General features: G+C 42.7%; 1 protein-coding gene across 1 annotated transcript in view; it reads right to left on the bottom strand.

Moving 5' to 3' along the window:
- LOC124777877 (ubiquitin carboxyl-terminal hydrolase 7) overlaps window positions 1-27,601 on the bottom strand; it is a 224,165-nt gene that overhangs the window by 84,034 nt on the left and 112,530 nt on the right. The window contains exons 12-15 of the mRNA XM_047253417.1: window positions 7,299-7,493; window positions 5,446-5,667; window positions 3,058-3,352; window positions 738-954 (exon numbers count right to left, since the gene is read on the bottom strand). Of these exons, the coding sequence (XP_047109373.1) occupies window positions 738-954; window positions 3,058-3,352; window positions 5,446-5,667; window positions 7,299-7,493 (929 nt within the window). The remainder of the gene's footprint in view (window positions 1-737; window positions 955-3,057; window positions 3,353-5,445; window positions 5,668-7,298; window positions 7,494-27,601) is intronic.

Here is a 27,601-nt window from a genome sequence, read left to right on the forward strand (position 1 = left end):
GAAATTATTAAGAAGTATTATTCCATCTTTTCCTCTGCTCTGGCACATTTTCCTTCCTTTTGTTCTCCGTCTGATCCCTGGTAAATTATAAACATCCAAAAGGTGAAGTTATCCTAATGATTTGATTTGTGACATTTTGGCCCTCCTCCAATAGTTCCTGTTTTGTCTTTATCACAAACGCTCCTATAGCAATTATTGTTTCTTATGACTTTCAACAAATGACAAGTGCACAATTTTATTCTTTAGGGTCACACAAATTATTCTATGAGTGTTATGTGGTTAAATGCTACAGTTACTGACTGATGATGGAGAGTGTAAAATTAGTTGTGCCAATACCTGTGATTATTAAAAATTAAATCAGCATATAACTCCAAGACTGGTGAATTAATATTTGGAGGAATGGTGCTGAGACTATGTGCCTGTGAAGGACTGCACGGGACAAAACTCTTAATGAGAATAATTTGAAGGGAAATGGGATGAAGATATGTTAGAACCATTCCTATGTAAAACCATATTGGTAAATAATTTAATACTGAAAATTTGAATTGTGTAGGAGCGTTTAATAGATTAACTTTGTAATGAGTAACTAGTAGCATAAATAATAAAAAACTGTAGAAACTCGAAAATTTTCCTGTAGAGAATTAAATAGGGTCATCAGAGTACTGTCAGAAATAAAATACAAACAATCTTTACATTTAGTGGTACTATAATTAAGTCACATAACATTAAATACATACTTAAAGTAGTCTTTACATGTTGGAAGTTCTGAATCTTCTCTTTCGTCTTTTTGAAAGACAATAATATCACCATCCATCAGTTCTTCAAGAACTTTCTCCAAAGGCTCATTGCAGTTTTCAATTTTTTCTACCATATTTGGTTTTATTTCTTCATATAATATTAGTTCTGTATCTGCAGGGAAGCCCGCCCTTTCATTTAACATTGGAATAAGTTCCTCTGCAAGAACAAAAATACTTCTCTTCAGTAACTGCAAACAGTTAACTCAAGCATATCATTCTATATTCAAGTACTGTCTTATGACTACAGATGAGAACACAAAATTGTACCAGGAAACAGAGAAGAAAACATTTTCAGGAACCAACTGTCTCTTGCAATGATAAAGTTAAATAAAATATTAATACAATGATCACCCCTTCCACCACCTGAAAACAACTATCCTCTCTGCAGACGCTACTGTCACACTACTCTGATGTACACAAATCAAAAAAGTTTTGCATCACCTCGGTTCCGATAGTTCTGGAACCTGTACAGAAAATTTGAAGAGAGATCAACATAAACTTCTGCCCTTTTTATTGCTCATGAAAACCACACATTCCATGTTGTACTACCACACAGCAAGACCTTCTGAGGTGGTGGTCCAGACTGCTGCACACACCGGTACCTCTAATACCCAGTAGCACATCCTCTTGCATTGATGCATGCCTTTATTCGTTGTGGCTTACTATCCACAAGTTCATCAAGGCACTGTTGGTTCAGATTGTCCCACTCCTCAACAGCGGTTCGGTGTAGATACCTCAGAGTGGTTGGTGGGTCACGTTGTCAATAAACAGCACTTTTCAATCTATCCCAGGCATGTTTGACAGGGTTCATGTCTGAAGAACATGCTGGCCACTCTAGCCGAGAGATGATGATTTTCTGCAAGAAGTCATTCACAAGATGTGCATGAGGGGGGCGCGAATTATCGTCCACGATGACGAATGCTTCGCCAATATGCTGCTGATATTGTTGCACTATCGGTCGGAGGATGACATTCACATATTGTACAACCGTTACAGCGCCTTCCATGACGATCAGTAGCGTGCATTGGCTCCCCATAATGCCACCGTAAAACACCAGGGAACCTCCACCTGCACACACTGTGTCTAAGGCATTCAGTCTGACCGGGTTGCCTCCAAACACGTCTTCGACGATTGTCTGGTTGAAGGCATATGCGACACTCATCGGTGAAGAGAACGTGATGCCAATCGTGAGCGGTCGATTTGGCATGTTCTTGGGCCCATCTGTATAGCGCCGCAGGGTGTCGTGGTTGCGAAGATGGACCTCGCCATGGATGTCGGGAGTGAAGTTGTACATCATGCAGCCTATTATGCACAGTTTGAGTCATAACATGACATCTTGTAGCTGCACGAAAAGCATTATTAAACATGGTGGCATTGCTGTCAGGGATCCTCCGAGCCATAATTAATAGGTATTGTTCATCCACTGCAGTAGTAGCCCTTGGGCGGCCTGACGAGGCATGTCATCGACAGTTCCTGTCTCTCTCTGTATCTCCTCCATGTCCGAACAACATCACTTTGGTTCACTCTGAGAAGCCTGGACACTTCCCTTGTTGAGAGCCCTTCCTGGCACAAAGTAACAATGCGGACGCGATAGAACTGCGGTACTGACTGTATATTGGCATCATATAGGCATGGTTGAACTACAGACAACACGAGCTGTATACCTCCTTCCTGGTGGAATGACGAACTGATTGGCTGTCGGACCCCCTCCGTCTAATAGGCACTGCTCATGCATGGTTGTTCACATCTTTGGGCGGGTTTAGTGACATCTCTGAATAGTCAAAGGGACTGTGTCTGCGACACAATATCCACAGTCAATGTCTATCTTCAGGAGTTCTGGAAACCAGGGTGAAGCAAAACTTTTTTGATGTGTATACTAAACAACACAATGGTTTTCTTGGACTTCTATCCGTGGCTGCACCTAGCTTCTCTAGTCTGGCTAAAATCAATAAGCTACTGGGATGCGGTTACTGGAGCCTACCTGTGAAACTTTGGACTTCGCGTATACACTTTATGTAAAACACCCTTTAACTTTCACCTGTTATAAACTATGACACAATATACAGCAGGTTAGCTTGAACACTGGAAATGCTACAGCATTCAAAATTCCTTGGAGTGCACTACAGTAATGTTTTAAATGTTGTTGTTGTTGTTGTTGTTCACATAATAATTATAATTAAATAATTTTTGATAGTACTGTTTGACAGAACAACCAACAATGGAATACCAACATACGATAACAGTTGTAATCAGAACTTACGGACTTTTGCTGCGACAGGCATGTAATGATGCCCACAGTAATGTATCCTCTTGTTTTTTGGATCATACAATTTGAAGAACAGCAGCACATCTGTGTCCTTGTCAAAAGGGGGAAGAGTCTGCAAACCAGAATCTGGAGGTACAACCTCCAAGAAAATATTCCAAGGATTTTGATTTTCAGCAACTTCCAATATAGGCTTGTGCAAGTCTGCTTCAACATCAATTAGCGTTGGCCTACAAGTTTGATTTGACCTGAATCCAAATGGCCACGGTCGTATTTGGTCAACTGGATACTTCTGCAAATACAATCAATTCAAATTAAATGAACTCTGTCATCACGTCCAATACAACGACAATGTCTGCAATATCCACCTCTTCTATCATCACATGGATTTAAAAATATTCATAAAAGTTATTCAATAGTACATAAGCATTGCTTGGCATTCACAGTACTGTGAATAAATGTACCCCGTTTGTTATGCATAAATTAAGTCTTTCACAGGAGACGAAATTCTTGGTTCTGCTGAAACACACATATGAAAGTACAAGAAACCATTCCAGAAGTATCAGTTCCTTCCTCACAGAGGAAAGGACGGAAGATTGGGGGAAAGTTAAAAAGAGCAAGTCACTCAGTTCCCACGATGAGAGGGAACGCATCTGTTGTGAAGATCAGCAGAGACAAAGCTAATCAATATAATTTAAGAAAAAAAGGAAGGAGCAGTTGTCATTCAGCTTTCACCTTTTATATAACTACAAGGGATTCCAAAAATTAACATCTGTGATAAACACAAACACAGGCATAAATTGTGGCTCAATATGCAAAATCATCTTAATAATGGTATTTTGTATCCAGTTGAACTACTGAATTAGTAATAATGAAAACAGTTCAATTTTCTGCACATAAATACTGATTCGATGATGATCAAGGTTTGCAATCAGTTGTCCATTATCATGCATGAAACTTTATCTGGACAACTGCGAGACGCCTTCAGATTAACCATTGAAAGACTGACATCAGCTACATATATTGCACAATTTATGAACACTGTGTATGTGTTTCGACCAGGCTTCAAGGTCATAACCTCAATACTGACCACACCGTCAACACAATGGTATGTTTTTCGTGCCAGAAAAACTTCAAGATTAAAATACTGACTAGCTAACCAATTTTCTTTTACTCGTATTTTAAAATATATCTAATTTGGAAAGATAATGTGTGAACAAAAATGATAACTATTACGAGTGTACAAATGCAGCTTCCTGTCAGAGTGATCTTAAGCTATGCTTTTCTGCTACATCATTTGATAAGTGGATGAAACGATTCTACACGAAGATATATGCAACAAATGACAACATGACACTCAGTGCATGTGCACTATTTGATTTCACTGCAGTGTTGTATTATTACCCGAACTTGCTGTCGACTGCAAGAGGTTCACCAGTCTGTGTGTACAAAAAACTACATCATCACAAGGTGCCATTTGTTGAATGTGCTTGTGAGTGACATTCTGCCCTACATGACTATTACAAAGCTAAGACATCATTGGTGAACAGTGATTAACATCCAGTGCTGTGTGCATAACCTTTATTGGATCCTTAAGCAAAATCATAAATAAAAATATGTTCAATCTTTGTAATCAAAGAATGGAAATTTATAGCGAACTTAACCCATTGCATTACCTCATGCTTGTGGAAAAACTGTATCAATGAAGATGGTATTTGGAAAGCTAGTTTCTTAATGATCTAAGCTTCTTGTCAGAAATGTGTGTAAATTTTAGACAATGATTAACAGAGGAACACAGATAGTATTCTTACTCATGTGGGTTTTGGAATGAACAAGCAAGTCAGTGAACCACAGAAGCAAGTCAGTGAACCACAGATCTTCCTCCCGAAAGACTAAGTAACTCTCAAAACTGCATACCATTTCAGTACTTATACCTAGCACTTCACTCCACACATGCGAACAACTCTATGAAAGTCGATGAAATATACTAGAATCAGCATCATGTTTAAGGAGCAACACCAAAAGGCAATGTAAGAACTGAAATTATTATTCTCATAACGCACAACATTGTACGTGGTGGTAGATGGCAATCTGTGGAAGCACGAAATGTCCATGTGAAGATCGACTGTCCTCCATGGTACCTAGATACAAATCTATAAATGCAAAAAGTACCGTACGGTCAGTTTTATTAGGGGAGTTCAAAGTTCTTGGTCTCCATAACTTTGTATACTTGTGAGAGTTAAGGCTGTCAAAGATAATGGATTGGTCAAACTCCATCGTAGATTATTTTTTCTCTTCTTTCTTTCTTTTTATTATAACTATGCATATATTTTCTGCCATAATTTGTACATACTGAATATTTACACGATGACAAATTCTACTTACCATACTTTCTGCTAAGTGTTCCAGGAGTTCTTGAAGTGTCGTTTGTTTCCGTACCCTGAATATTCTATACTGTGCACGTTCAGGGTCGTATAAATCATTACCCTGATGGCCATCAAAGCTGTCCTCTAGCAGTACTTGAACAGACATGTATAGATGAGCTTCGTTCCTTTCCTTGCGGCGTATCTGTTCCATTCGTTTCTCTTCTTGTAACCTCTCCACTAGCTAACAAGATAACAGGGAGAAACAATAATAATATTTAAAACATGGCTACTAAAGATGACATCACATCCCAAATAAAATAAAAACCTAATACATACAAAAGTTCACAATAAGGAAGAACAGAATGTCATCTGTGACAAAGTTTCCTTCAGGGATTAAATGATTGTTCATAGCCAGCTGAGCACATTACTGAAATGATGCAATACTTCTGTTGGGTCTCTCTCCTATTAGTCGTCAGATGAGTTTTCTCTGGTTCTTCAGAAAATATTTCTTTTTTTGTATTGTGTGGCTGCAATCAGCCCAAACCAATTGTGCTCATCACATCAAAATTATTTTTGAAGCAGAATTTTGTGTGTCCATTCCATAGAGTGACTCCAAATTATTCTAGTGTGATATTTGTTTTCTTGACATGTATTAACAGAGACAGTAAGACTCTATGAACAGCCAATACTCCAGCAGTGACAGCACTGCTCTGGTCCATGCTGACTGCTACTGCCAAGTAAGCAGGATTATTGAATCACTGCTGGATTGCTGCTTATTCTTCATGTTTTACTGCGCCTGTTAATAAGTATCAATAAAACAAATATCAGACTATACTAATTTGTTAGCGCTCTATCGAAAGGGCTCATAATTTCCGATTTAAGAAATAAATTTTGTTTGTAATAGGGGGGAAAAAACCATGCTTTCTGTTGACACTGGGCATTGCATGAAAAATGTGATGAGCAGTATATGACTACAGCACGACAATACAAAAACGAAATTGCAAAATCTGGTGAAACAGAGAAAATGCACCTGACAACTCCTATGAGGAGAGACACAAGATCAGTTCTATAAGAGAAACAAAATTAGAGAGACTTACAACACATTCAGTAAGAAGAGGAGGATAGACAACTATTCTGCTACATAGGAACACTACTTCTGCAATGTTCTGGCTGGAATAATCATGATTCAGACAATTATAAAACATGCAGCACAACCCCTATTGTCAGTTGAAGTGTCAGCCAGCAAATTAATGACAAATCTACTGTTCAAACAAAAATTCAGTTCGACATATAAAAGGCACATAACAAATGTAACACCTGCAGATATTGTAGCCTTGCTAGTGGAAGAGCTTCAATAAACACTCGTATGCAGAAACCACTATCAGACTAGTGGACACTGATTGCACTTCATTATTAATTAAATATATTCGCCACACTTAAATTCTCACTGTCAGTAATTCCACACTAACTCTCATGGCCTACGTGCCAGATCAAATCATCACCTCAGCATAAAAGCAGTTTGTTTGGGTAAAGGCTGCTGACAAAGTTCTCATGTGGGATCTGTGCACCAATGAGGTTAATGGAGGGAGTAATTGTGCTGACCATGGGATGCAACCAGAGGCTCGGGTTCAACTCCAGGGTGTGCACATCTGAATTTGACAAATTCAAATTTTACCTATCAAACCTTTTGTCGCTTTTCTCTCTCCCTTGGATGCCTATACCCACAAGGCACCCGTACAGATCCATACCAGATATGAAATCAAGCTATGTTTGGATATATTTAAAAGCACAGAAAACCACACAACATGATGACTAAGAATTTCATACAGCAGCTCAGCACTTGTGTTCATTTGAGTGTGATGATATGCTTACCTCCTGAGGAATATCCTCTTCAGTCACTTCTTGTAACACGTTTTTTAATTCACTGTCACGAATGTAGACCAACATATATGCATTAGTACAGTGCTTCACTGTCATGTTCATGTCATCATCATGGCCTCCATAATTGTTGTCAATGGCTTCTGTTTTTGTACAACGAGACACTACATCGTCATCGAACTTACACCACTGTAAAATACAAAAGTGGAACTCAGAATATTATTTTAATCACAACAGTTGCAAACAGGAGGAAGAACAAGTTTCTCAATCCTAAATATATCTACATTGTAGGCTCATTGCCTGAAACAAAATTCCATTAAATGAGATATTTGAGAAGGCATGAGGTTTATATCTACATATGCATGTGATGCCTCTAGGTCTTACAGAACAAAGTGCTATGAATGACGAGCACTGATTCAATAATACACATGCACTACATACACACACTTCAGCTACACGGATGGAAAGGCTTTTCCTTCCACAGTGGGCACTGTGACAATTCTCTCTCTTAGGTGACACAATGTTAATATGTACAGGGCTATCACAAATGATTGAAGTGATTTCATAAATTCACTGTAGCTCCATTCATTGACATATGGTCACAACACACTACAGATACGTAGAAAAACTCAAAGTTTTGTTCGGCTGAAGCCGCACTTCAGGTTCTGCCGCCAGAGCGCTCGAGAGCGCAGTGAGACAAAATGGCGACAGGAGCCGAGAAAGCGTATGTCGTGCTTGAAATGCACTCACATCAGTCAGTCATAACAGTGCAACGACACTTCAGGACGAAGTTCAACAAAGATCCACCAACTGCTAACTCCATTCGGCGATGGTATGCGCAGTTTAAAGCTTCTGGATGCCTCTGTAAGGGGAAATCAACGGGTCGGCCTGCAGTGAGCGAAGAAATGGTTGAACGCGTGCGGGCTAGTTTCACGCGTAGCCCGCGGAAGTCGACGAATAAAGCAAGCAGGGAGCTAAACGTACCACAGCCGACGGTTTGGAAAATCTTACGGAAAAGGCTAAAGCAGAAGCCTTACCGTTTACAATTGCTAAAAGCCCTGACACCCGATGACAAGGTCAAACGCTTTGAATTTTCGGCGCGGTTGCAACAGCTCATGGAAGAGGATGCGTTCAGTGTGAAACTTGTTTTCAGTGATGAAGCAACATTTTTACTTAATGGTGAAGTGAACAGACACAACGTGCGAATCTGGGTGGTAGAGAATCCTCACACATTCGTGCAGCAAATTCGCAATTCACCAAAAGTTAACGTGTTTTGTGCAATCTCACGGTTTAAAGTTTACGGCCCCTTTTTCTTCCGCAAAAAAAACGTTACAGGACACTTGTATCTGGACATGCTGGAAAATTGGCTCATGCCACAACTGGAGACCGACAGCGCCGACTTCATCTTTCAACAGGATGGTGCTCCACCGCACTTCCATCATGATGTTCGGAATTTCTTAAACAGGAGATTGGAAAACCGATGGATCAGTCGTGGTGGAGATCATGATCAGCAATTCATGTCATGGCCTCCACGCTCTCCCGACTTAATCCCATGCGATTTCTTTCTGTGGGGTTATGTGAAAGATTCAGTGTTTAAACCTCCTCTACCAAGAAATGTGCCCAAACTGCGAGCTCACCTCAACGATGCTTTTGAACTCATTGATGGGGACATACTGTGCTGAGTGTGGGAGAAACTTGATTATCGGCTTGATATCTGCCGAATCACTAAAGGGGCACATATCGAACATTTGTGAATGCCTAAAAAAACTTTTTGAGTTTTTGTATGTGTGTGCAAAGCATTGTGAAAATATCTCAAATAATAAAGTTATTGTAGAGCTGTGAAATCGCTTCAATCATTTGTAATAACCCTGTATATGCAAGCAGGTCCCTTGACATCAAATATGGGGACTGCAGCCAAAAACTGAATTAAAAAAAAAACTTACAATGAATATGTAGAAAACAACAAAGAACTGGTTTTATAACAATTATGACAGAACAGACCTATAATGGGATGAAAGAGCCACATTTACTCTAAGAATTTAGTACTGTGCTTTGCACAGACACGTACAAAGTCATTATTACTGGTGAACTTTACATCTTTTCTCCTCCTACACAGTGGACATTACTTGCATATGCACATTCCTGGATCATCCTTGTTGTTACAATGAGAGGTTGTTTAAAAGGAGGAGAAGAAGAAGAAGCTGGATAGACTACCAAGCCCTTAATTGACTCCAAGAATCCTCCTCACTAGGTCCAACACACCAGCCAGGAGGAGGCATTTCAACAATCACGCTCAACTACATCCTGCACCAAAGGCTATCTGCTCTAACATTCAAAAATTAAAGATACATTGCCCGAGACCCTCTTCATAACTCAATAAAATAACATTCCGTCAACAGTTTAACCTGTATAATAGACTGGGCCAATTCCCAAGACAATGCCCATGATTAATTTCTTTGAAAGAAATCACTTGGTAGAAATATACACAACACGGATCTATCCCTTACTTCCAAATCTTACACCAATTCATCATCAGAAATTTAATATCTTATCAATGGTTGAAATACGTTTTCAAGTAAAATATTATATATCAATGTTGCTATCACTTTTCCATCCGTAAAAATGGTCACCGATGAAGTGCTTCCAGGGATAAAATAGTTGGCTACTTGTGGGCCACATACACAAAAAAAGGAGAGAGAGAGGGGGGGGGGAGAGAGGGGGGGGGGGAGAGAGAGAGAGAGAGAGAGAGAGAGAGAGAGAGAGAGAGAGAGAGAGAGAGAGAGAGAGAGAGAGAGAATTCTAGCAGCTCAGTATTTACAATATTTACAACTCATGATATTGGAACCTTGCCACAGCATACATTTGTACACTACATTAAACCTAAACTGACTCTTCTGTTTCTACTCTTCTCTGTGTTTCCTTCTGTCCCCTCAAAATCCATATATTCTTATAGAACTTTTCATAGGTGACTGTTCACAGAAGTTAGACATTTTGAAAAAAGAATATTTGTGTGATTGGCTGTATAACTGTATGTTCATTCTCTATTGGTTTTATTACTGCAACCATCTTTTCAGACAAAAACGGTGTACATCAATGGCTTAAAAATACCTTTTTGTCAAATATGAACCAACCAAATGCAGACCATATATAACTGTCATAATAGCCTGTCTTAACACGGCCCATATAAATGTGCTGTGCTATGGCACATTTACAGCAATGCACACTACATTACTGTAATTATGCCAAGGCATGCCACATTAATAGGAACTGTGTTAAAAGACAGACTATTTACGACAGTTACATCCATTCTACATTTGGGTGGGTCATACCTGACAAAAATGTATTTATGATCCACTGATGTACACTGTTTTCACCTGTAAAGATGATTGTAATAATCAAAACCAGTAGAGAATAAACACAAAATTGTACAGCTGATGGCACAAATACGCTTTTTTCAAAATATATATTTCTATTAATGTAGCCAAATGGTTTGCACTGTCACCTGCAATGCGGAAGAACCTGGGTTTGATTCCCAGTACTACATCAGATTTTTTTTCTGAGTTGGGGAGCCGTTGTATTATCAAATGAGGAATTGCTTCAATAAAGAAAGTCAAATGGAGAGAGTGGCAAAATGCTGTCACACGTTCATAGATAGCTACTCTTACAGTCTTGTAGGCAGCAATTAGGCAGCCAGAATAGGCCTAAAGCCTAATCTTTGACCTCCTTTCATAACTCTTCCCACCACACCACCCTCTGGTGCACAACAAAGCTCCACCCACTCATACTACCCCCCCCCCCCCCCCCGCCAATGTAAGCTAGTTTTCGATCCTCCTGAAACTAGCTCATCATAGATAGCTAAGAGCAGATACTACTTTCGTGTGATCCCGTCCTTACTCATCATTTCATCCAATTCCAGCACTTTCATATTCTTGATTTTTCTATGCTATTTTACGCCATATTTATATTTTTCTCCAACCTCAATGGAATGCAAATACTAAAGTAATAGTTCCTTATACCACAAGGGAATTACAGAAACTGGTTGCGAGTGGACATCAATTTAAATCAATGGGGAAAACAGAAAATTTATGAAGGAGCGAGATTTCAACTTTTGCCTTTGATTTAAATCAATGCCTACTCGCAGCCTATGTCTGTAATCCCTTTGTGCCTTAATTATAGTAGCTGCTGGATCAAAATGGTGTCTACTCATTTGGACATGTCTGAAAGAACAGGTTCCACATATACATTTACTTATGATTTTGAATTTTACTTATGATTTTGAATGCTCTCTAAACCTTTGTTTCAAACCATGCAACTTTTTGGCAAGATATCATCATGCATAGGCAATATATCTCACTGCAGTAATAAAGGTACAAAACCTTATTCCATACAAACAACTGACAACCATCATTTTTGTGCCAAAATTGCACACAATATTGATTCATTAAGCACCCACAGTGTGAGATATATTTGAATCGTAACATCATTTCCAATCCCCCCCCCCCCCCCCCACACACACACACACACAGTCTCCGGGTGCTGGAGCCCAAATCAGTCATCTGAGTTGGACTCCAGTGCCTGAATACTTAGTGGCCTACATGTCGCACACTTATTACGAAGCAATGATTGTAATCTACTGGTTGTGTGTATATTGTGACAGCAATGTTCCATAATATGCTTCCAGAGGGTATAAATTTTGGTAAGGCCTTGTGTGCTAGTTATGAATGTGTGTGCGTTTTCTATTTTGGAAGTAGGACTTTGAAAGGTTAATATTTTAGCTGTCTTTTTTCACTGTGACTCAATGTGGGAGTAGCAGTCCATCCTTTCTATATTGTTGTGCACACGACTTTCACAACCAAAACATTATCAACCAAATGCCGCACCTGTCTATTTTCTTACTTTTTTGTTTCTATTCATCTACACCTATTATGGCAATTAAGACTAACATATATACTTAATAGTTTATTAAGTCAAAAGCTATTTTGTCAGAGAATTTAAAGAGAGAAACAATGACATCCAAAGATTATACCAGAATGGCAAAACTTTTGTGGCAGTCATCCTAAACACAGGACTTGTAAACAATTTCATTTAAGGGTATGGAAGATGCATATAAGCTGACTACTTGGTTACTGCAGTTTCGTTGCATTTGACAATTACCTCTCACAACTGCACTGTCATTTGAAACTATTGCCAAATGTCAAGAATACAAACCCAAAGACTGTTTTCAAAAACCACAGTGCTTTACAAGGCATGGTCCTATTGGTGCTGGTATATCATTGCCTTCCTCTGACCATTCAACTAACTTATCTGCCAGTTATAGGGGGTCCTACAGTAACATGGCCAGAAGTGAAATAATTGATAAGTGACAAACAAAAATCCTGGAATTGTATTAACAGAATCTTCCACCAGTTCTTAGTAAAACAACATTATAATAAATGAAAAGGACCAGATTGCTTTCGTTCTACAATATTGTAGAACAAAAGCAAACTGGTGCTTTTCATTTATCCTGGGATTGACTCGGGATCAAACCTGAAACCTCTGGATTTGTTGTCTGGCACTTTACCACTCAGCCACACTGTGAAGAATTACTGACAACAACAACGTTCTCTTAAGCGGACTACACATCAAGTGAAAGTACTTTTGGATCAAACGAATATTTCCTGGTTATTCAGTACTTGTCAAATTCACCACAGCTGCAGGAATAAAATTCTGCATGCTATTCAAATCTTTGGTAAAGTACTGTTTAGATACTTTATTTTTACTACCAAGTGAAAGGTGCAGTTGAGATGAAGAGACAAAGAAGCTTGGTTTGATTTATGTGGTCGTAAGAAAATTAGCCCCAGGTAATTGTGTGCACAAAGATTATCATGTCAGCAGCGAATTTGTTTACTTATGCTCCTCATATTAAGAAAATATTCTGTTAGTATATACATCACTGGCACAATTCAAAGAAACAAGAACTTTTTCCTCTGTGGTCTCATGTCAAAATAAGCTGCTGACTAGGTCAGATTCATTATTTTTCATAGTTGCTAAACAGAGTCACAAAAGTGTAAGCCTTTCAGTAAGTTCCTTCTCTTTTGCTGCTGCAACAGAAGATTGTTCACACTCTACAGCCATTAAATAAACTGGATATAAAATATTCAGTGTCCCTCAAACACTGCGGCGAAAGACCTAAAAAGGTGGTCACTTATAGGATGGCTCAACTTGCTGCTGTGTTAAGAGTGACTGTTCTTGTTGGGGCTGCAGTACAAATATCTGTTTCAAGCAGCTCTCCATACCAGCCGATCCTGTGCAAATATCTCCTCATAATTCAACTTATTTTCACTTGAATCTCTTTACTGTTACCAAATCTTGGTCCTCCCGACAATTTTTACTTCCATAATTTCCTCAGTAAATTCCTTTGGCTCAGGATAATTCTTATCAATTTATCGCTTCTTTTAGTCATACTGCAGCATAAATTTCTTTTCTCCTCAGCTTGATAAAGTCCTCTATGTTAGTTACCCCTCTACCCATCTAATCTTCTTCATACCTTTGTTGTGCCACATTTCAAAATATTCTTTCTATTGGTAATCTACATATTATATTCTCTCTGCTTTGGCCACAGTCAGTGATTTCTCTGCCCAAATAGCAAACTACTTCTATTAATTAAAGTGTCTCATTTCCTAATGTAATTCCTTCAGCATCATCCAGTTTAATTGGAATCATCTATCGCCTCTTTTTTTAAGACACTATCCATTTTGTTAAACTTTAACTTACAAATCCTCTACCATCTCTAACAGAATCACACTGTTGTTGGTAAATCTTAAAAAGTTGATTTATTGTTTGTGACCATTAATTATCTTTTCCAATTGCTCCTATGATTCCTGTATTAAGCCTGCTCATTGTACAGATTAAATTACATGGCAGTATGTTAAAATCCTGTCATACACACTTCTCAAGTACTGCCTCCCTTTTTTCAAGTCTTCCAACTCTTATAAATGCTATCTAGTATCTGTGCAAGTTTTAGATAATCAAATGCTTACTGCCTTCGATCCCTACTAAAATTAGAATGTCGGAGTGTGTGTTCCAGAAAACATTGCCAAAATATTTTTCTAAATATGCAAATGCTATAAATGTAGATTTACCTTTTTTCCCAATCTATCTTCTATGATATCCCATAAGGTTAGCGTCACTTTGCATGTGCCTAACAGTTCTCCAGAACTGATGCTTATCTTTCTCCAGGTCAGCTTCTACCAGTTTCATTCTTCTACAGATCATTCAAGTTAGTGTTTCATAATCATGACTTATTACATGGATGGTTTGGTAATATTCTCAACTGTCTTCTTGGGAATTATGATTATTACATTATTATTAGTCTCATATCTTACTTGCCAGGTGAAATATTTTTGTCGTGTTTGGTTCTCCCGTGGATCTCAGTAATTTTGACGGGATGTCTTGCTTTCACTTCAATGCTTCCAGTGCTCTTTCAAATTTTTCTCTTAGAATTGGATCCTCCATCTCATCTTCATGTTACTTCCTCTTATCTTTCAATAATATTCTCTTCTAGTTTCTTTCCTTTATACAGTTCTTCTAAACATTCTTTCCACTTTTCAACCCATTGTTCTCAGATAGGCTTGCCATCTGAGCTCTTTATGATCATGAAACTACTGCTCCTTTTCCCTAATGCTTCTATAATTTTCCTATATGTAACATCAAATTTTCCCTGCAGTCACGAACGAGTTTACAGCTTTTGTATTTCTTCTCTAGCCATTCCTCCTCTGTCACTTCGCACTCCCAGTGCATTTCATTTTTTATATATATCTGTCTCCCCTTTTATGTGATGAATTTTTATATTATGTCATTTAACCAGTCAAATTTAATGTCTACTGTTTTTTCCAAGGGCCTGTTCTCACATATCATTGCACTGGTCGAAGTTATTCACCAATTTTCTACTGTGCTTCTTTACCTATTTCAGTCGCCCATTGTCTGGTAATCCCTTTGAAACTAACAACATCCTCCGACAACTTACCCAGGCCCCGTCTCTATCACTTCCTATCTTTCTGGAATTACTTCAGTGATTTATCTGCAATTCATAACTAATATATTATGGTACATGTCTACAGCTGCTTCTGGAAATGTTTAATACTTCAAAAACTGGTTTCACTACATCTGTTTTACCATTATATAACCTATCTGAAACCTTTTAGTATCTTCGAGTCTCTTCTAGATATACAAACATCTAACAATCAGCTGCATGTGTTTGGACTTCTTTCCACTGCTTCACGAGGAAGCTTTTCTTCCAGGTTCACACTTGCACATAAATTTGAAGTATAAACATTTCATAATGTCAAACATAGTGACAACTTTGTCTGCAAAAAATAAAGACCACCTGAAAAATCTGATCATAAAGATGGAAACTGAAAACTTTAACATCAAGAAATGAGACAGTCTGACATCATAAGAACATATAGAAGTTAAAATGGAGACTAATACCGAAGCAACTGAAGTAGTTTAAGAATTTTATTAAGAGAAGGTTTCAAGTTTTCCAAAATTTTCTTTCATTTGCTAAAATCTTAAATAAAGCATCTAAGATCTTTTGTATTTAAAATAAATCCCGACTTGTGCAGAGTTTAGGCCTTCGGACTTTGTTTAAAAAGCTGTATGCTAACAGTCCAACAACTTGCAACAGTTTTTTAAATATAAATAAAAATACTAACAGTTACAGACATACCAATATTTTCCTGGCAAAAACATGCAGGATGAAAAGATCAGGACACCACAAAAAAGAAATCACATAAGTTGACTTTTTTTTCCATGCACAGAAAGTTCAGACTGGTAGAAGCAACTATAAAAAATGAAAGCAGAATAACAGTACAATGCAAAAACTTGCAAGCAACACACAATCAAACAGAAGTTACAAGAGGAAACTGCCTTCAAGATATGGCAAAAACAGAAGCCAACTACCAAAGGCTAATACAAACAATGCATGCAAACAGCAACAATAAGGTGACTGCAATGGAAAAGGGATTATAAATGAAGTGATTAACAACAATGGATCAAAATGAATGTCAAGAAGAAAGAAATCACTATCAAACAAGCTAAAAAGCCATACACTACTGTAACTTATGTTCTTTAAAAGTTATGGTTACTGTTATCTTGATTTTCAGTAAGTTGTGGTTAAAACGTTTCCTGTAGCTCATTAAACTGTACAGTGGTAATGCAATTAAACTTCACTGTAATTAACAATAATGTCTAAAGTTAAGTAAGCATTATCTTTTACACTGTAAGTGGCACATTTGAGAAACAAGAACTATTCAAAAATGGGCAATGTCACTGACAAATTCATCAAAGATGATAACTATAGTCATAAGAAAACACACACACACACACACACACACACACACACACACACACACACACACACACACACAATGGTTTTACTGGACTCATTCGTCACTCTTCCATTTTGATTCCCAATACAATTACACAGAATTATGCTCCAAGTACACTAATTCTGTTTCTCATATGGTGTGTCATCCTCAATACATTACATTGTGTATGCAACACAATGTACCTTTATTATCCAAAGTAAACAGTCATTTTAAAAAATCTATTTCTTTTTCAATGCTGTTACCATGGTATCATGGCACTGTCAAATCCATGTGGATATTCAGAGTAGTAAAGGACATCATTCATCCCTGACAGTAGCAAATGCCTAACATAATGAGAACAACACTCAAGTTAAAACTGAAGAAACATATCCTACTAGATTATGAGAGAGCTCTCTGGCCAATCTTACCTTCAGGAGAAATCACAGTACCAATGATAGGACACACATTGGCAATACTGAAATTTCTCCCAGTGTTAAGTATTGGCCAGCAATTCTGTCTCATGAATTAATGATATGGCATCTTTTATCATCAAGACCATCACCATAATGCAACGTTGGACACTACATTGATAAATGACATCAGAGGAGCCAGACTGAAATTCCACTTTGATCATTTGGAACACAGGTGGATATAGCTATTGTTACTTCAGAAAGACAAAGGAATTCTATAATTATCTCTATGAACATGGAGCTTTGTCTCCATAATAAATTATTCAGGCTTTAATTCCAAATCTAACAGACAAACATTTTAAATTAAAAGCTCCAGTGACAGATGACTTGAAATACACTATGTGATCAAAAGTATGCGGACACCTGGCTGAACATGACTTACAAGTTTGTAGCACCCTCCATTGGTAATGCTGGAATTCAAAATGACCCTAGCCTTGATGACAGCTTCCACTCTTGCAGGCATACGTTCAATGAGGTGCTGGAAGGTTTCTTGGGGAATGGCAGCCCATTCTTCATGGATTGTTGCACTGAGTAGAGGTATCAATGTCGGTAGGTGAGGCCCGGCACGAAGTTTGCCTTCCAAAACGTCCCAAAGGTGTTCTATAGGGTTCAGGTCAGGCCTCTGTGCACACCAGTCCTTTACAGGGATGTTATTGACATGTAACCACTCTGCCACAGGCCATGCATTATGAACAGGTGATCGATCATGTTGAAAGATGCAATCGCCATCTCCGATTTGCTCTTCAACTGTGGGAAGCAAGAAGATGCTTGCTTAAATGTAGCCCTGTGCTGTGATAGAGCCACGCAAAACAAACATGACCTATGAACTTTATTGTTGGCACTAAACATGCTAGCAGATCCACACAACGTTTTTTCACTGTCCAAGCAAGGCATTGTTTGACATTTACCGGCTTGATGTGTGGCTTATGAGCAGCTGCTCGACCATGAAATCCAAGGTTTCTCACCTTCCGCCAAACTGTCGTAGCACTTGCAGCGGATCCTGATGCAGTTTGGAATTCCTGTGCGATAGTTTGCATACATGTCTGCCTCTTACACATTATGACCCTCTTAAACTGTGGCAATCTCTGTCAGTCAACAGACGAGGTCGGCCTGTATGCTTTTGTGCTGTATGTGACACTTCACGTTTTCACTTCACTATCACATTGGAAACAGTGGACCTAGGGATGTTTAGGAGTGTGGAAATCTCGCGTACAGATGTATGGCAAGTGACACCAAATCACCTGACCACGTTCGAAGTCCGTGAGTTCCGCAGAGCACCCCATTCTGCTTTCTCAAGATGTCTAATGACTACTGAGGTCGCTGATATGGAATACCTGGCAGCACAATGCACCTAATATGAAAACTTAAGTTTGTGGGGGTGTCTGGATACTTTAGATCACATAGTATAAATTAAAATGGACTGTATTCAGCTTTAGAAAACAAACATAGCAAAAAACCTAGATTAAAAAGGATGGAACAAACAAGTTAAAAACTGTGTTACAATGGACAACACACATTATATGGTAAGTAGTAGCAGAAAATGTATATTGAAAGGGATGGAACAAACAACTTAAAAACTTGTGTTAAAATGGACAGTAATGTATGATATGGTACACAAGGAAGTAAAGTTTCTGTCAATAATACTTTAAAAACACAACTTATTTTCAGAGCACTAATGGCATGAAAAAACGTATCGGCAGCAGAAACAAGAAAAATATGGGAGCATGTGTACCAAACATTGTGAATTTTTTTAAAAACAGATTGCACCATTTTCACGGTATAATACTACACCATCTTTGTCACAATAGCAAAAGCTTAAAAAAAAACACAGTATAATATAAAGGCAATAAAGTTCAGAACTTTACCTCTGAGCATGCAGGTGGGGCTTCAGGGATCCCACATACATTTTATTTTTTAGTATTTTGTATGCTAAACAGAGGACAGCATATTAATTCATTATAATCTTGGATTACACCGTAGTTTCAAAGCTGTACTACACATTGTGCATTATTGCTACTCCAAGGTGAAATATTGCAAGATTTAGCTATTTAGTCCCTACCAGCATGTATGTGTTTACTTTAGGCACTGATTTATTAGCAGAACTGACCTTGACAACCAAAAAGGCATATACAGTGAAACCCCACTTTTACACTTTTCAAGGGACTTCAAAACAATTGTGTAAAAGGTGGGAAAATGTAAAATGTGGGAAATAATGTTTTAAGCTGTGAAAGTTGTGTATAGGATGCCCCCTTGAACTTTATGTATGCTATATGTACACAACATGCATCAAAAGACTTGTCAGGGACTTGTTTATTATCTAATGAAGGTTCATTATCTAATTAAAAACTGCTGATGTAACTGGTACTGCTAACTGTCTGGGAAGTAGGAACGTTTGACTCAATTTCATATGTCATAATCTATGTTTCTGAAGGCCTGCAGCTGTCATTCATTATTTATATACTGAAATACTGCACTAGCTACATATTTTTTTCATGCTTATGACACGTTTTGAGAATTTTTTCGTGTTTTCAAGTGCAAATATGTAAATAAGTACTTTGTGTGGTATTGGAATATGCATTATTCTGCGTTTCTTGTACTGTAGTAGTCTTTTTCAGATTATCAGGTACTGTGCCTCATTGGTTACGTAGGAACCCCTGCCCCTGCCCCCCCCCCCCCCCCCCACCCCCCACACATACACAAAAAATACATAGGTAAATACTGCACTTGATAACAAGAATAAATTCTCGAAACACACTTGCTCAGCATGACTAAAATACATAACTGGCGCTGTGTTTAAACTAAAATAATTTCAGCAACACAAAGTGAACAACAGTGTCAGTAAGCGCCCCAAGTGGTCATACGCCGAAACATGCTACATATGGTTCAACAAAGGTGCCACGATGATCACAACAATCACAAAACTGTGTTTGTGCAGTGGAGACAGTTTGGAAATGGTTGTGATTGGTTCATTTGAACGAACCTAGTTATTCCCATCAGCCACTACGCCAAGTAGAGCTTGGCAGCGGCAGGAGATACGGCACAAATTGTTCCAATTTTTAAACTTTGCCAGTTCAAATCCACTGAGTAGAGTGCCCCTGTGTCAAGAAACTTAACCACGTAATATTTGTAAACACTACTGGAGGGCCAACATCATGCCAGCATCATTTTTTTTCTCCACAAACATTTTTTTGTAATGCATAAATCGTGGGAAAATTATAAATATGTTGACGCAAAATAAAAAATCTTGTAAATGACGGGAAAACGTTAATTCCGGGAATGTAAAAACAGGTTTATACTGTATCTGCAAATGAGTTAGTTGTGGTTGTAAATATTGCTGGGGTTTTTATTCATTCATTTCTTTCGCGTGAAACCAGTCTCAGGGAGCAAGATTTTCTACAGATTATTGCTAACAAGAGTCACCAACCAACTTGCCTCCTAACTATGTACGTACCAAGTTGACTGGCTTTCAAGCTAGTAGATCTTGCACAGGACAAAAACAGAGCCTCATCACCACTCTCATATACTGATGTCACGGAGGGCATCCCTGGGTAGTGATGAGAACATCCTAATGGAAACAACCGATTCAGTCAATATTTGGAAAACAATAGACTCATTTGATTGTAGCTTTACGTATTGGATGAATTATTCATTGATTCGTTTGAGTTAGTTGTGGTTGTACATATTGCTGGGGTTTTTATTCATTCATTTCTTTCGCGTGAAACAAGCCTCAGGGAGCAATTGAATGAACACAGTTGACACGGTCCAGTGGTGTTTTGTGTACTACTGACTGAGTTATTCATTCTCTCCTTTTCAAGTGAAAGCAGTCATCAATTTTTCTGTCAGTTGAAGCTTGCATTCATACGTTCTTTCAACTGAAAGCACTATTTAGTGGTTTAGCTGACAGAGTTATCCAGTTACTCTTCTGAGTGAAACCAGTCTTTAGTACTTTCATTAGGTGAAATAAAACAGTGGTATACAATACAAACCGGGGAGCACATACCCTCAGGTGTACGTGATGAAAAGTAATAAACACATTCATTTCATTATGTAGTGAAAGATTAATACTTATTTTCACCATTTAAAACTGATAAACAGATTGCTGTGTAATAAACTGTTCCAGGTACAATTAACACACAACTAATAAAGCTTTGTAGGAGTACAATACTGAGCAAGCTTAGGAGTTCTCTTAGGGGTATATAATGAAGAAAGGAACATTGACAATTTTTGCAACTGTTTTTGTTATGTTTTATCAGAAAGAGATTATGTTCATAAATCAAATAAAAATTTGAGACAGTGCCTGTGTCACGCACACTCCACTTCATTGTCCTGCAGTTGCCATGGTCTGGGTCGCAGCCAGCACAAGGTGGTGGCGCAGTGGCCAGTTATCACTAGTGCAGGTCCTGGCAGTGCAGCGCTTTTACTAGCTGCAGCACCACCTCCTGGTGCCGGCTGCGACTCTGGCCCTGGAAGCCGCAAGAGGAGGCTATGGCGGCAGTGTTACGTGCCCACCCCAATGACTCTAAGGAAAAAGGTGAAAAAGTATGTTAGTAAAAATCACTCAAACCAGAGACTGAGTGGAAAAATTCATATAACAGCTGCAACCGACAGACTTGAGTCAGCTGATTCTCTCGCATTGAATGAAACCACTCCAACCTGGTCAATTTCAACAGGAAAAAAAGGGGTTGATTGAAAAAAAAAGTGACTGTATTTGTTAAAAACATTCGGTTGTCCCATCACTATCCCTGGGTAGTCATCCTAATGTATTTTCAAGTCCACCCGGTTGGCCGTGCGATCTAACACATGGCTTTCCGGGCGGGAAGGAGCGCCTGGTCCCCGGTACGAATCCACCCGGTGTATTTGTGTCGAGGTCTGGTGAACTGGCCAGTCTGTAGATGGTTTTTAGGCGGTTTTTCCATTTGCCTTGGCGAATGCGGGCTGGTTCCCCTTATTCCGCCTTAGTTACGCTATGTCGGTGACTGCTGTGCAAACAAGTTCTCCATGTACGTGTACACCACCTTTACTCTACCACGCAAACATAGGCATTACACTCGTCTGGTGTGAGACGTTTCCTTTGGGGTCCACCTACGGCCGAACCACACAATAACCCTGGGTTCAGTGTGGGGTGGCGGAGGGGTGAAGTGGACTGCGCTAGTCGTCGTGGGGTTGTGGACCACTGCGGCTGCAGTGGGGACGGAGCCTCTCTGTCGTTTCTAGGTCCCCAGTTAACATACAATGTATTTTCAAATGGCATATGATTCAGGAGACAGGCTGACACCTCCACCCTATGAGAACTGGACCTAGATGAGAATGCCACCAGACTAGTTCAGGTTACGCTGAGGAACACCAAATTTAGTTGTTAGCTTTCAGCGAGTTTCACTATTCCAACAGGAATTTGACCAAGTGATGGCCTCTTGTACATACTCTTCAATTACATACCGAACATCATCAGTGAATGGGCTTGCACACTACCATCAGGAACTAGAAATAAGATTGGATACAATGAAGATAACCTCAATATACCCTGCCTAGTCTTTGTAGATGCCCCTGACTTAGTAGCCTACAACAGAGGAGACTACATACCAATTACATATCCTCTACAGCATTGCAACTAAGATAAGGGTAAAGGTAAGTATAAAAAACAGAATTTGCTACTAACAAAAATAGAGCTCCCTCAGCAATTCCACTACAAGGTAGCACCATTTATAAAGCCCTGCAGTCAAGTAAACAGGAGAGTGGATTTCTGCAAATGTGTGAGAAATTAACAATTGATAGCAAATGTGCCAAGTTGGAGAGGGTCTACCACTACAGCAAGAACCTTAAACTCAACTATCACAACTCAGTAGTAAAGTCCCCCTTATTCAACATCTCTGAACGTCTACTGATGGACAGGAAGCATCCACTATGGAAACTAGAGCTCAAGGAATAAAAATCCTCAGAAAGGAGCAAAGGCCAATAATAGAAGAGGATGGCACGTACAGGGTGAGAAATGATAATGACTTTTACTATCTCCAAGAAGACATAATCACACCTTCAAAGAAAAAGTGACTGGCCTTCTATGGACATCTGGCCTCCTAAGGACAGCTGAGCTACAGGGCTGGTACACGTCCCTCATTGTGTGTGTGCACATGTGTGTGCAAGAGGGGGGGGGGAAGAGAAAGAGGGAGAGAGAGGGGGGGAAGAGGGAGAGAGAGGGGGGAAAGAGGAAGAGAGAGAGGGGGGGAAGAGGGAGAGGAAGACAGAGAGGGGGGAAAGAGAGGGAGAGAGAGAGGGGGGGAAAGAGGGAGAGAAAGGGGTAGGGGGAGAGAAAGGGGTAGGGGGGAGAAAGAGGGGTGAGGGGGGGAAAGAGGGAGAAAGAGGGGTGAGGAGGGGTGAGGGGGGGGAAAGAGGGGTGAGGGGGGGAAAGAGGGAGAAAGAGGGGTAGGGGGGAGAAAGAGGGGTAGGGGGGAGAGAGGGGGGTAGGGGGGAGAGAGGGGGGTAAGGGGGAGAGAGGGGGGTAAGTGGGAGAGAGGGGGGTAAGGGGGAGAGAGGGGGGTAAGGGGGAGAGAGGGGGGTAAGGGGGAGAGAGGGGGGTAAGGGGGAGAGAGGGGGGTAAGGGGGAGAGAGGGGGGTAAGGGGGAGAGAGGGGGGTAAGGGGGAGAGAGGGGGGTAAGGGGGAGAGAGGGGGGTAAGGGGGAGAGAGGGGGGTAAGGGGGGGAGAGGGGGGTAAGGGGGGAGAGGGGGGTAAGGGGGGGAGAGGGGGGTAAGGGGGGGAGAGGGGGGTAAGGGGGGGAGAGGGGGGTAAGGGGGAGAGAGGGGGGTAAGGGGGAGAGAGAGGGGTAAGGGGGGGGAAAGGGGTAAGGGGGGAGAGAGAGAGGGGTAGGGGGGGGGAGAGAGAGAGAGTGGTAGGGGGGAGAGAGAGAGAGGGGTAGGGGGGGGAGAGAGAGAGTGGTAGGGGGGAGAGAGAGAGAGAGAGTGGTAGGGGGGAGAGAGAGAGAGAGTGGTAGGGGGGGAGAGAGAGAGAGAGAGTGAGGGGGGGGAGAGGATGAGGGGGGGGAGAGGATGAGGGGTGGGGAGAGGATGAGGGGTGGGGAGAGGATGAGGGGGGGAGAGGATGAGGGGGGGAGAGGATGAGGGGGGGAGAGAGATTGAGGGGGGGGGAGAGAGAGGGAGGGGGGGAGAGAGAGGGAGGGGGGGAGAGAGAGGGAGGGGGGGGAGAGAGGGAGAGAGAGAGAGTGAGAGGGGGGAACGAGGGGTGAGAGGGGTAGGGGGGAGAAAGAGGGGTAGTGGGGAGAAAGAGGGGTAGGGTGGGGAGAAAGAGGGGTAGGGTGGGGAGAGAGGGGTAGGGTGGGGAGAGAGGGGTAGGGTGGGGAGAGAGGGGTAGGGTGGGGAGAGAGGGGTAGGGTGGGGAGAGAGGGGTAGGGTGGGGAGAGAGGGTTAAGGGGGGAGAGAGGGTTAAGGGGGGAGAGAGGGTTAAGGGGGGAGAGAGGGTTAAGGGGGGAGAGGGGGTTAAGGGGGGAGAGGGGGTTAAGGGGGGAGAGGGGGTTAAGGGGGGAGAGAGGGGTAAGGGGGGGAGAGAGGGGTAAGGGGGGAGAGAGGGGTAAGGGGGGAGAGAGGGGTAAGGGGGGAGAGAGGGGTAAGGGGGGAGAGAGGGGTAAGGGGGGAGAGAGGGGTAAGGGGGGAGAGAGGGGTAAGGGGGGGAGAGAGGGGTAAGGGGGGAGAGAGGGGTAAGGGGGGAGAGAGGGGTAAGGGGGGAGAGAGGGGTAAGGGGGGAGAGAGGGGTAAGGGGGGAGAGAGGGGTAAGGGGGGAGAGAGGGGTAAGGGGGGAGAGAGGGGTAAGGGGGGAGAGAGGGGTAAGGGGGGAGAGAGGGGTAAGGGGGGAGAGAGGGGTAAGGGGGGAGAGAGGGGTAAGGGGGGAGAGAGGGGTAAGGGGGGAGAGAGGGGTAAGGGGGGAGAGAGGGGTAAGGGGGGAGAGAGGGGTAAGGGGGGAGAGAGGGGTAAGGGGGGAGAGAGGGGTAAGGGGGGAGAGAGGGGTAAGGGGGGAGAGAGGGGTAAGGGGGGAGAGAGGGGTAAGGGGGGAGAGAGGGGTAAGGGGGGAGAGAGGGGTAAGGGGGGAGAGAGGGGTAAGGGGGGAGAGAGGGGTAAGGGGGGAGAGAGGGGTAAGGGGGGAGAGAGGGGTAAGGGGGGAGAGAGGGGTAAGGGGGGAGAGAGGGGTAAGGGGGGAGAGAGGGGTAGGGGGGGGAGAGAGAGAGAGGTGGTAGAGGGGGTGGGGGAGGAGTGTGAGTGGTAGGGGGGGAGGAGAGAGAGAGTGGTGGGTGGGGGGGGAGAGAGAGAGAGTGGGTAGGGGGGGGAGAGAGAGAGAGTGGTAGGGGGGGAGAGAGTGAGAGTGGTGGGGGGGAGTGTGAGGTGTGGTGGGGGGGGAGAGAGTGTGTGGGTTGGGGGGAGAGAGTGAGAGAGTGGTAGGGGGGAGTGAGAGAGAGTGTGTAGGGGGGTGAGGAGGAGAGAGAGTGGTAGGGGGGAGAGAGAGAGAGGAGTGGTAGGGGGGGAGAGGAGAGAGAGAGTGGTAGGGGGGGAGAGAGAGAGAGAGTGGTAGGGGGAGAGAGAGAGAGAGAGTGGTAGGGGGGAGAGAGAGAGAGTGGAGTGGTGGGGGGAGAGAGTGAGAGTGAGAGTGGTAGGGGGTGAGAGGAGAGAGAGTGGTTGGGGGGGAGAGAGTGTGAGTGAGTGGGGGGGGGAGAGAGAGAGAGTGGTGGGGGGAGAGTGGATGAGGGGGAGAGGATGAGGGGGGGGGGAGAGAGGTGGAGAGGAGAGAGAGTGAGTGAGAGAGAGTGGCGGGGGGGAGGGAGGGGTGAGAGAGTGAGGAGGAGGGGGGGGGAGGGGGGAGGGGAGAGGTGAGAGGGAGGGGGAGTGAGAGAGGGAGGGGGAGAGAGAGAGGGAGGGGGGAGAGAGAGAGGGAGGGGAGAGGAGAGTGAGGGGGGGAGAGAGAGAGGGAGGGGGAGAGAGAGAGGGAGGAGGGAGAAGAGAGAGAGAGGGAGAGGGAGAGAGAGGAGGGAGGGGAGAGAGAGAGAGGGAGGGGGAGAGAGAGAGAGGGAGGGGAGAGAGAGAGGAGGGGGAGAGAGAGAGATGGAGGGGGAGAGAGAGAGAGGGAGGGAGAGAGAGAGAGGGAGGTGGGAGAGAGAGAGGAGGGAGGGGGGAGAGAGAGAGAGGGAGGGGGAGAGAGAGAGAGGGAGGGGGAGAGAGAGAGAGGGGAGGGGGAGAGAGAGAGAGGGAGGGGGGAGAGAGAGAGAGGGAGGGGGAGGAGAGAGAGAGGGAGGGGGGAGAGAGAGAGGGAGGGGGGAGAGAGAGAGAGGGAGGGGGAGAGAGAGAGAGGGAGGGGGGAGAGAGAGAGAGGGAGGGGGGGAGAGAGAGAGGGAGGGGGGGAGAGAGAGAGGGAGGGGGGGAGAGAGAGAGGGAGGGGGGGAGAGAGAGAGGGAGGGGGGGAGAGAGAGAGGGAGGGGGGAGAGAGAGAGGGAGGGGGGGAGAGAGAGAGGGAGGGGGGAGAGAGAGAGGGAGGGGGGGAGAGAGAGAGGGAGGGGGGGAGAGAGAGAGGGAGGGGGGGAGAGAGAGAGGGAGGGGGGGAGAGAGAGAGGGAGGGGGGGAGAGAGAGAGGGAGGGGGGGAGAGAGAGAGGGAGGGGGGGAGAGAGAGAGGGAGGGGGGGAGAGAGAGAGGGAGGGGGGGAGAGAGAGAGGGAGGGGGGGAGAGAGAGAGAGGGAGGGGGAGAGAGAGAGGGAGGGGGAGAGAGAGAGGGAGGGGGAGAGAGAGAGGGAGGGGGAGAGAGAGAGGGAGGGGGAGAGAGAGAGGGAGGGGGAGAGAGAGAGGGAGGGGGAGAGAGAGAGGGAGGGGGAGAGAGAGAGGGAGGGGGAGAGAGAGAGGGAGGGGGAGAGAGAGAGGGAGGGGGAGAGAGAGAGGGAGGGGGAGAGAGAGAGGGAGGGGGAGAGAGAGAGGGAGGGGGAGAGAGAGAGGGAGGGGGAGAGAGAGAGGGAGGGGGAGAGGAGGTGCAGCCTCAGCTTTGAAGTGGCGGGGGGGGGGGGGGGAGCTTACAAATGTTTCCAATTTTGCTTATGTTCACACCCATCACTCAATACCTCAACTACATATGGTGAGTTGTTGCCCTTCCACCTGTTATTTGCATCATATGAAGGACTTTCGATTATCATATTATTACTGTAACCATCTTCTATCACTTTTCAGGTCACTTTTCATTCAGTTCGCAAAATCATTCCTGTAAAAGTTGGCCCTTGGTAGCTTTCATACTACATCACCTGATACATGGAAATAATGTCTTGCAGCAATTTGGCTTTGTATAAGTGGTGTAACATACCCCTTACAGACACAGAAATTTTAGGGATTCTCAGTGATCCGGACTACTATTGTGCTGAATTGAGTGATTTCTGGAGTGTCTTCAAATATACTCCCTGAAGACAATAAACACCAAAATCCAAATAACTTATTTTGGAAGAAATCCAA

Source organism: Schistocerca piceifrons, chromosome 2, assembly GCF_021461385.2.
Source record: "Schistocerca piceifrons isolate TAMUIC-IGC-003096 chromosome 2, iqSchPice1.1, whole genome shotgun sequence".
Lineage (NCBI taxonomy): Eukaryota > Metazoa > Arthropoda > Insecta > Orthoptera > Acrididae > Schistocerca > Schistocerca piceifrons.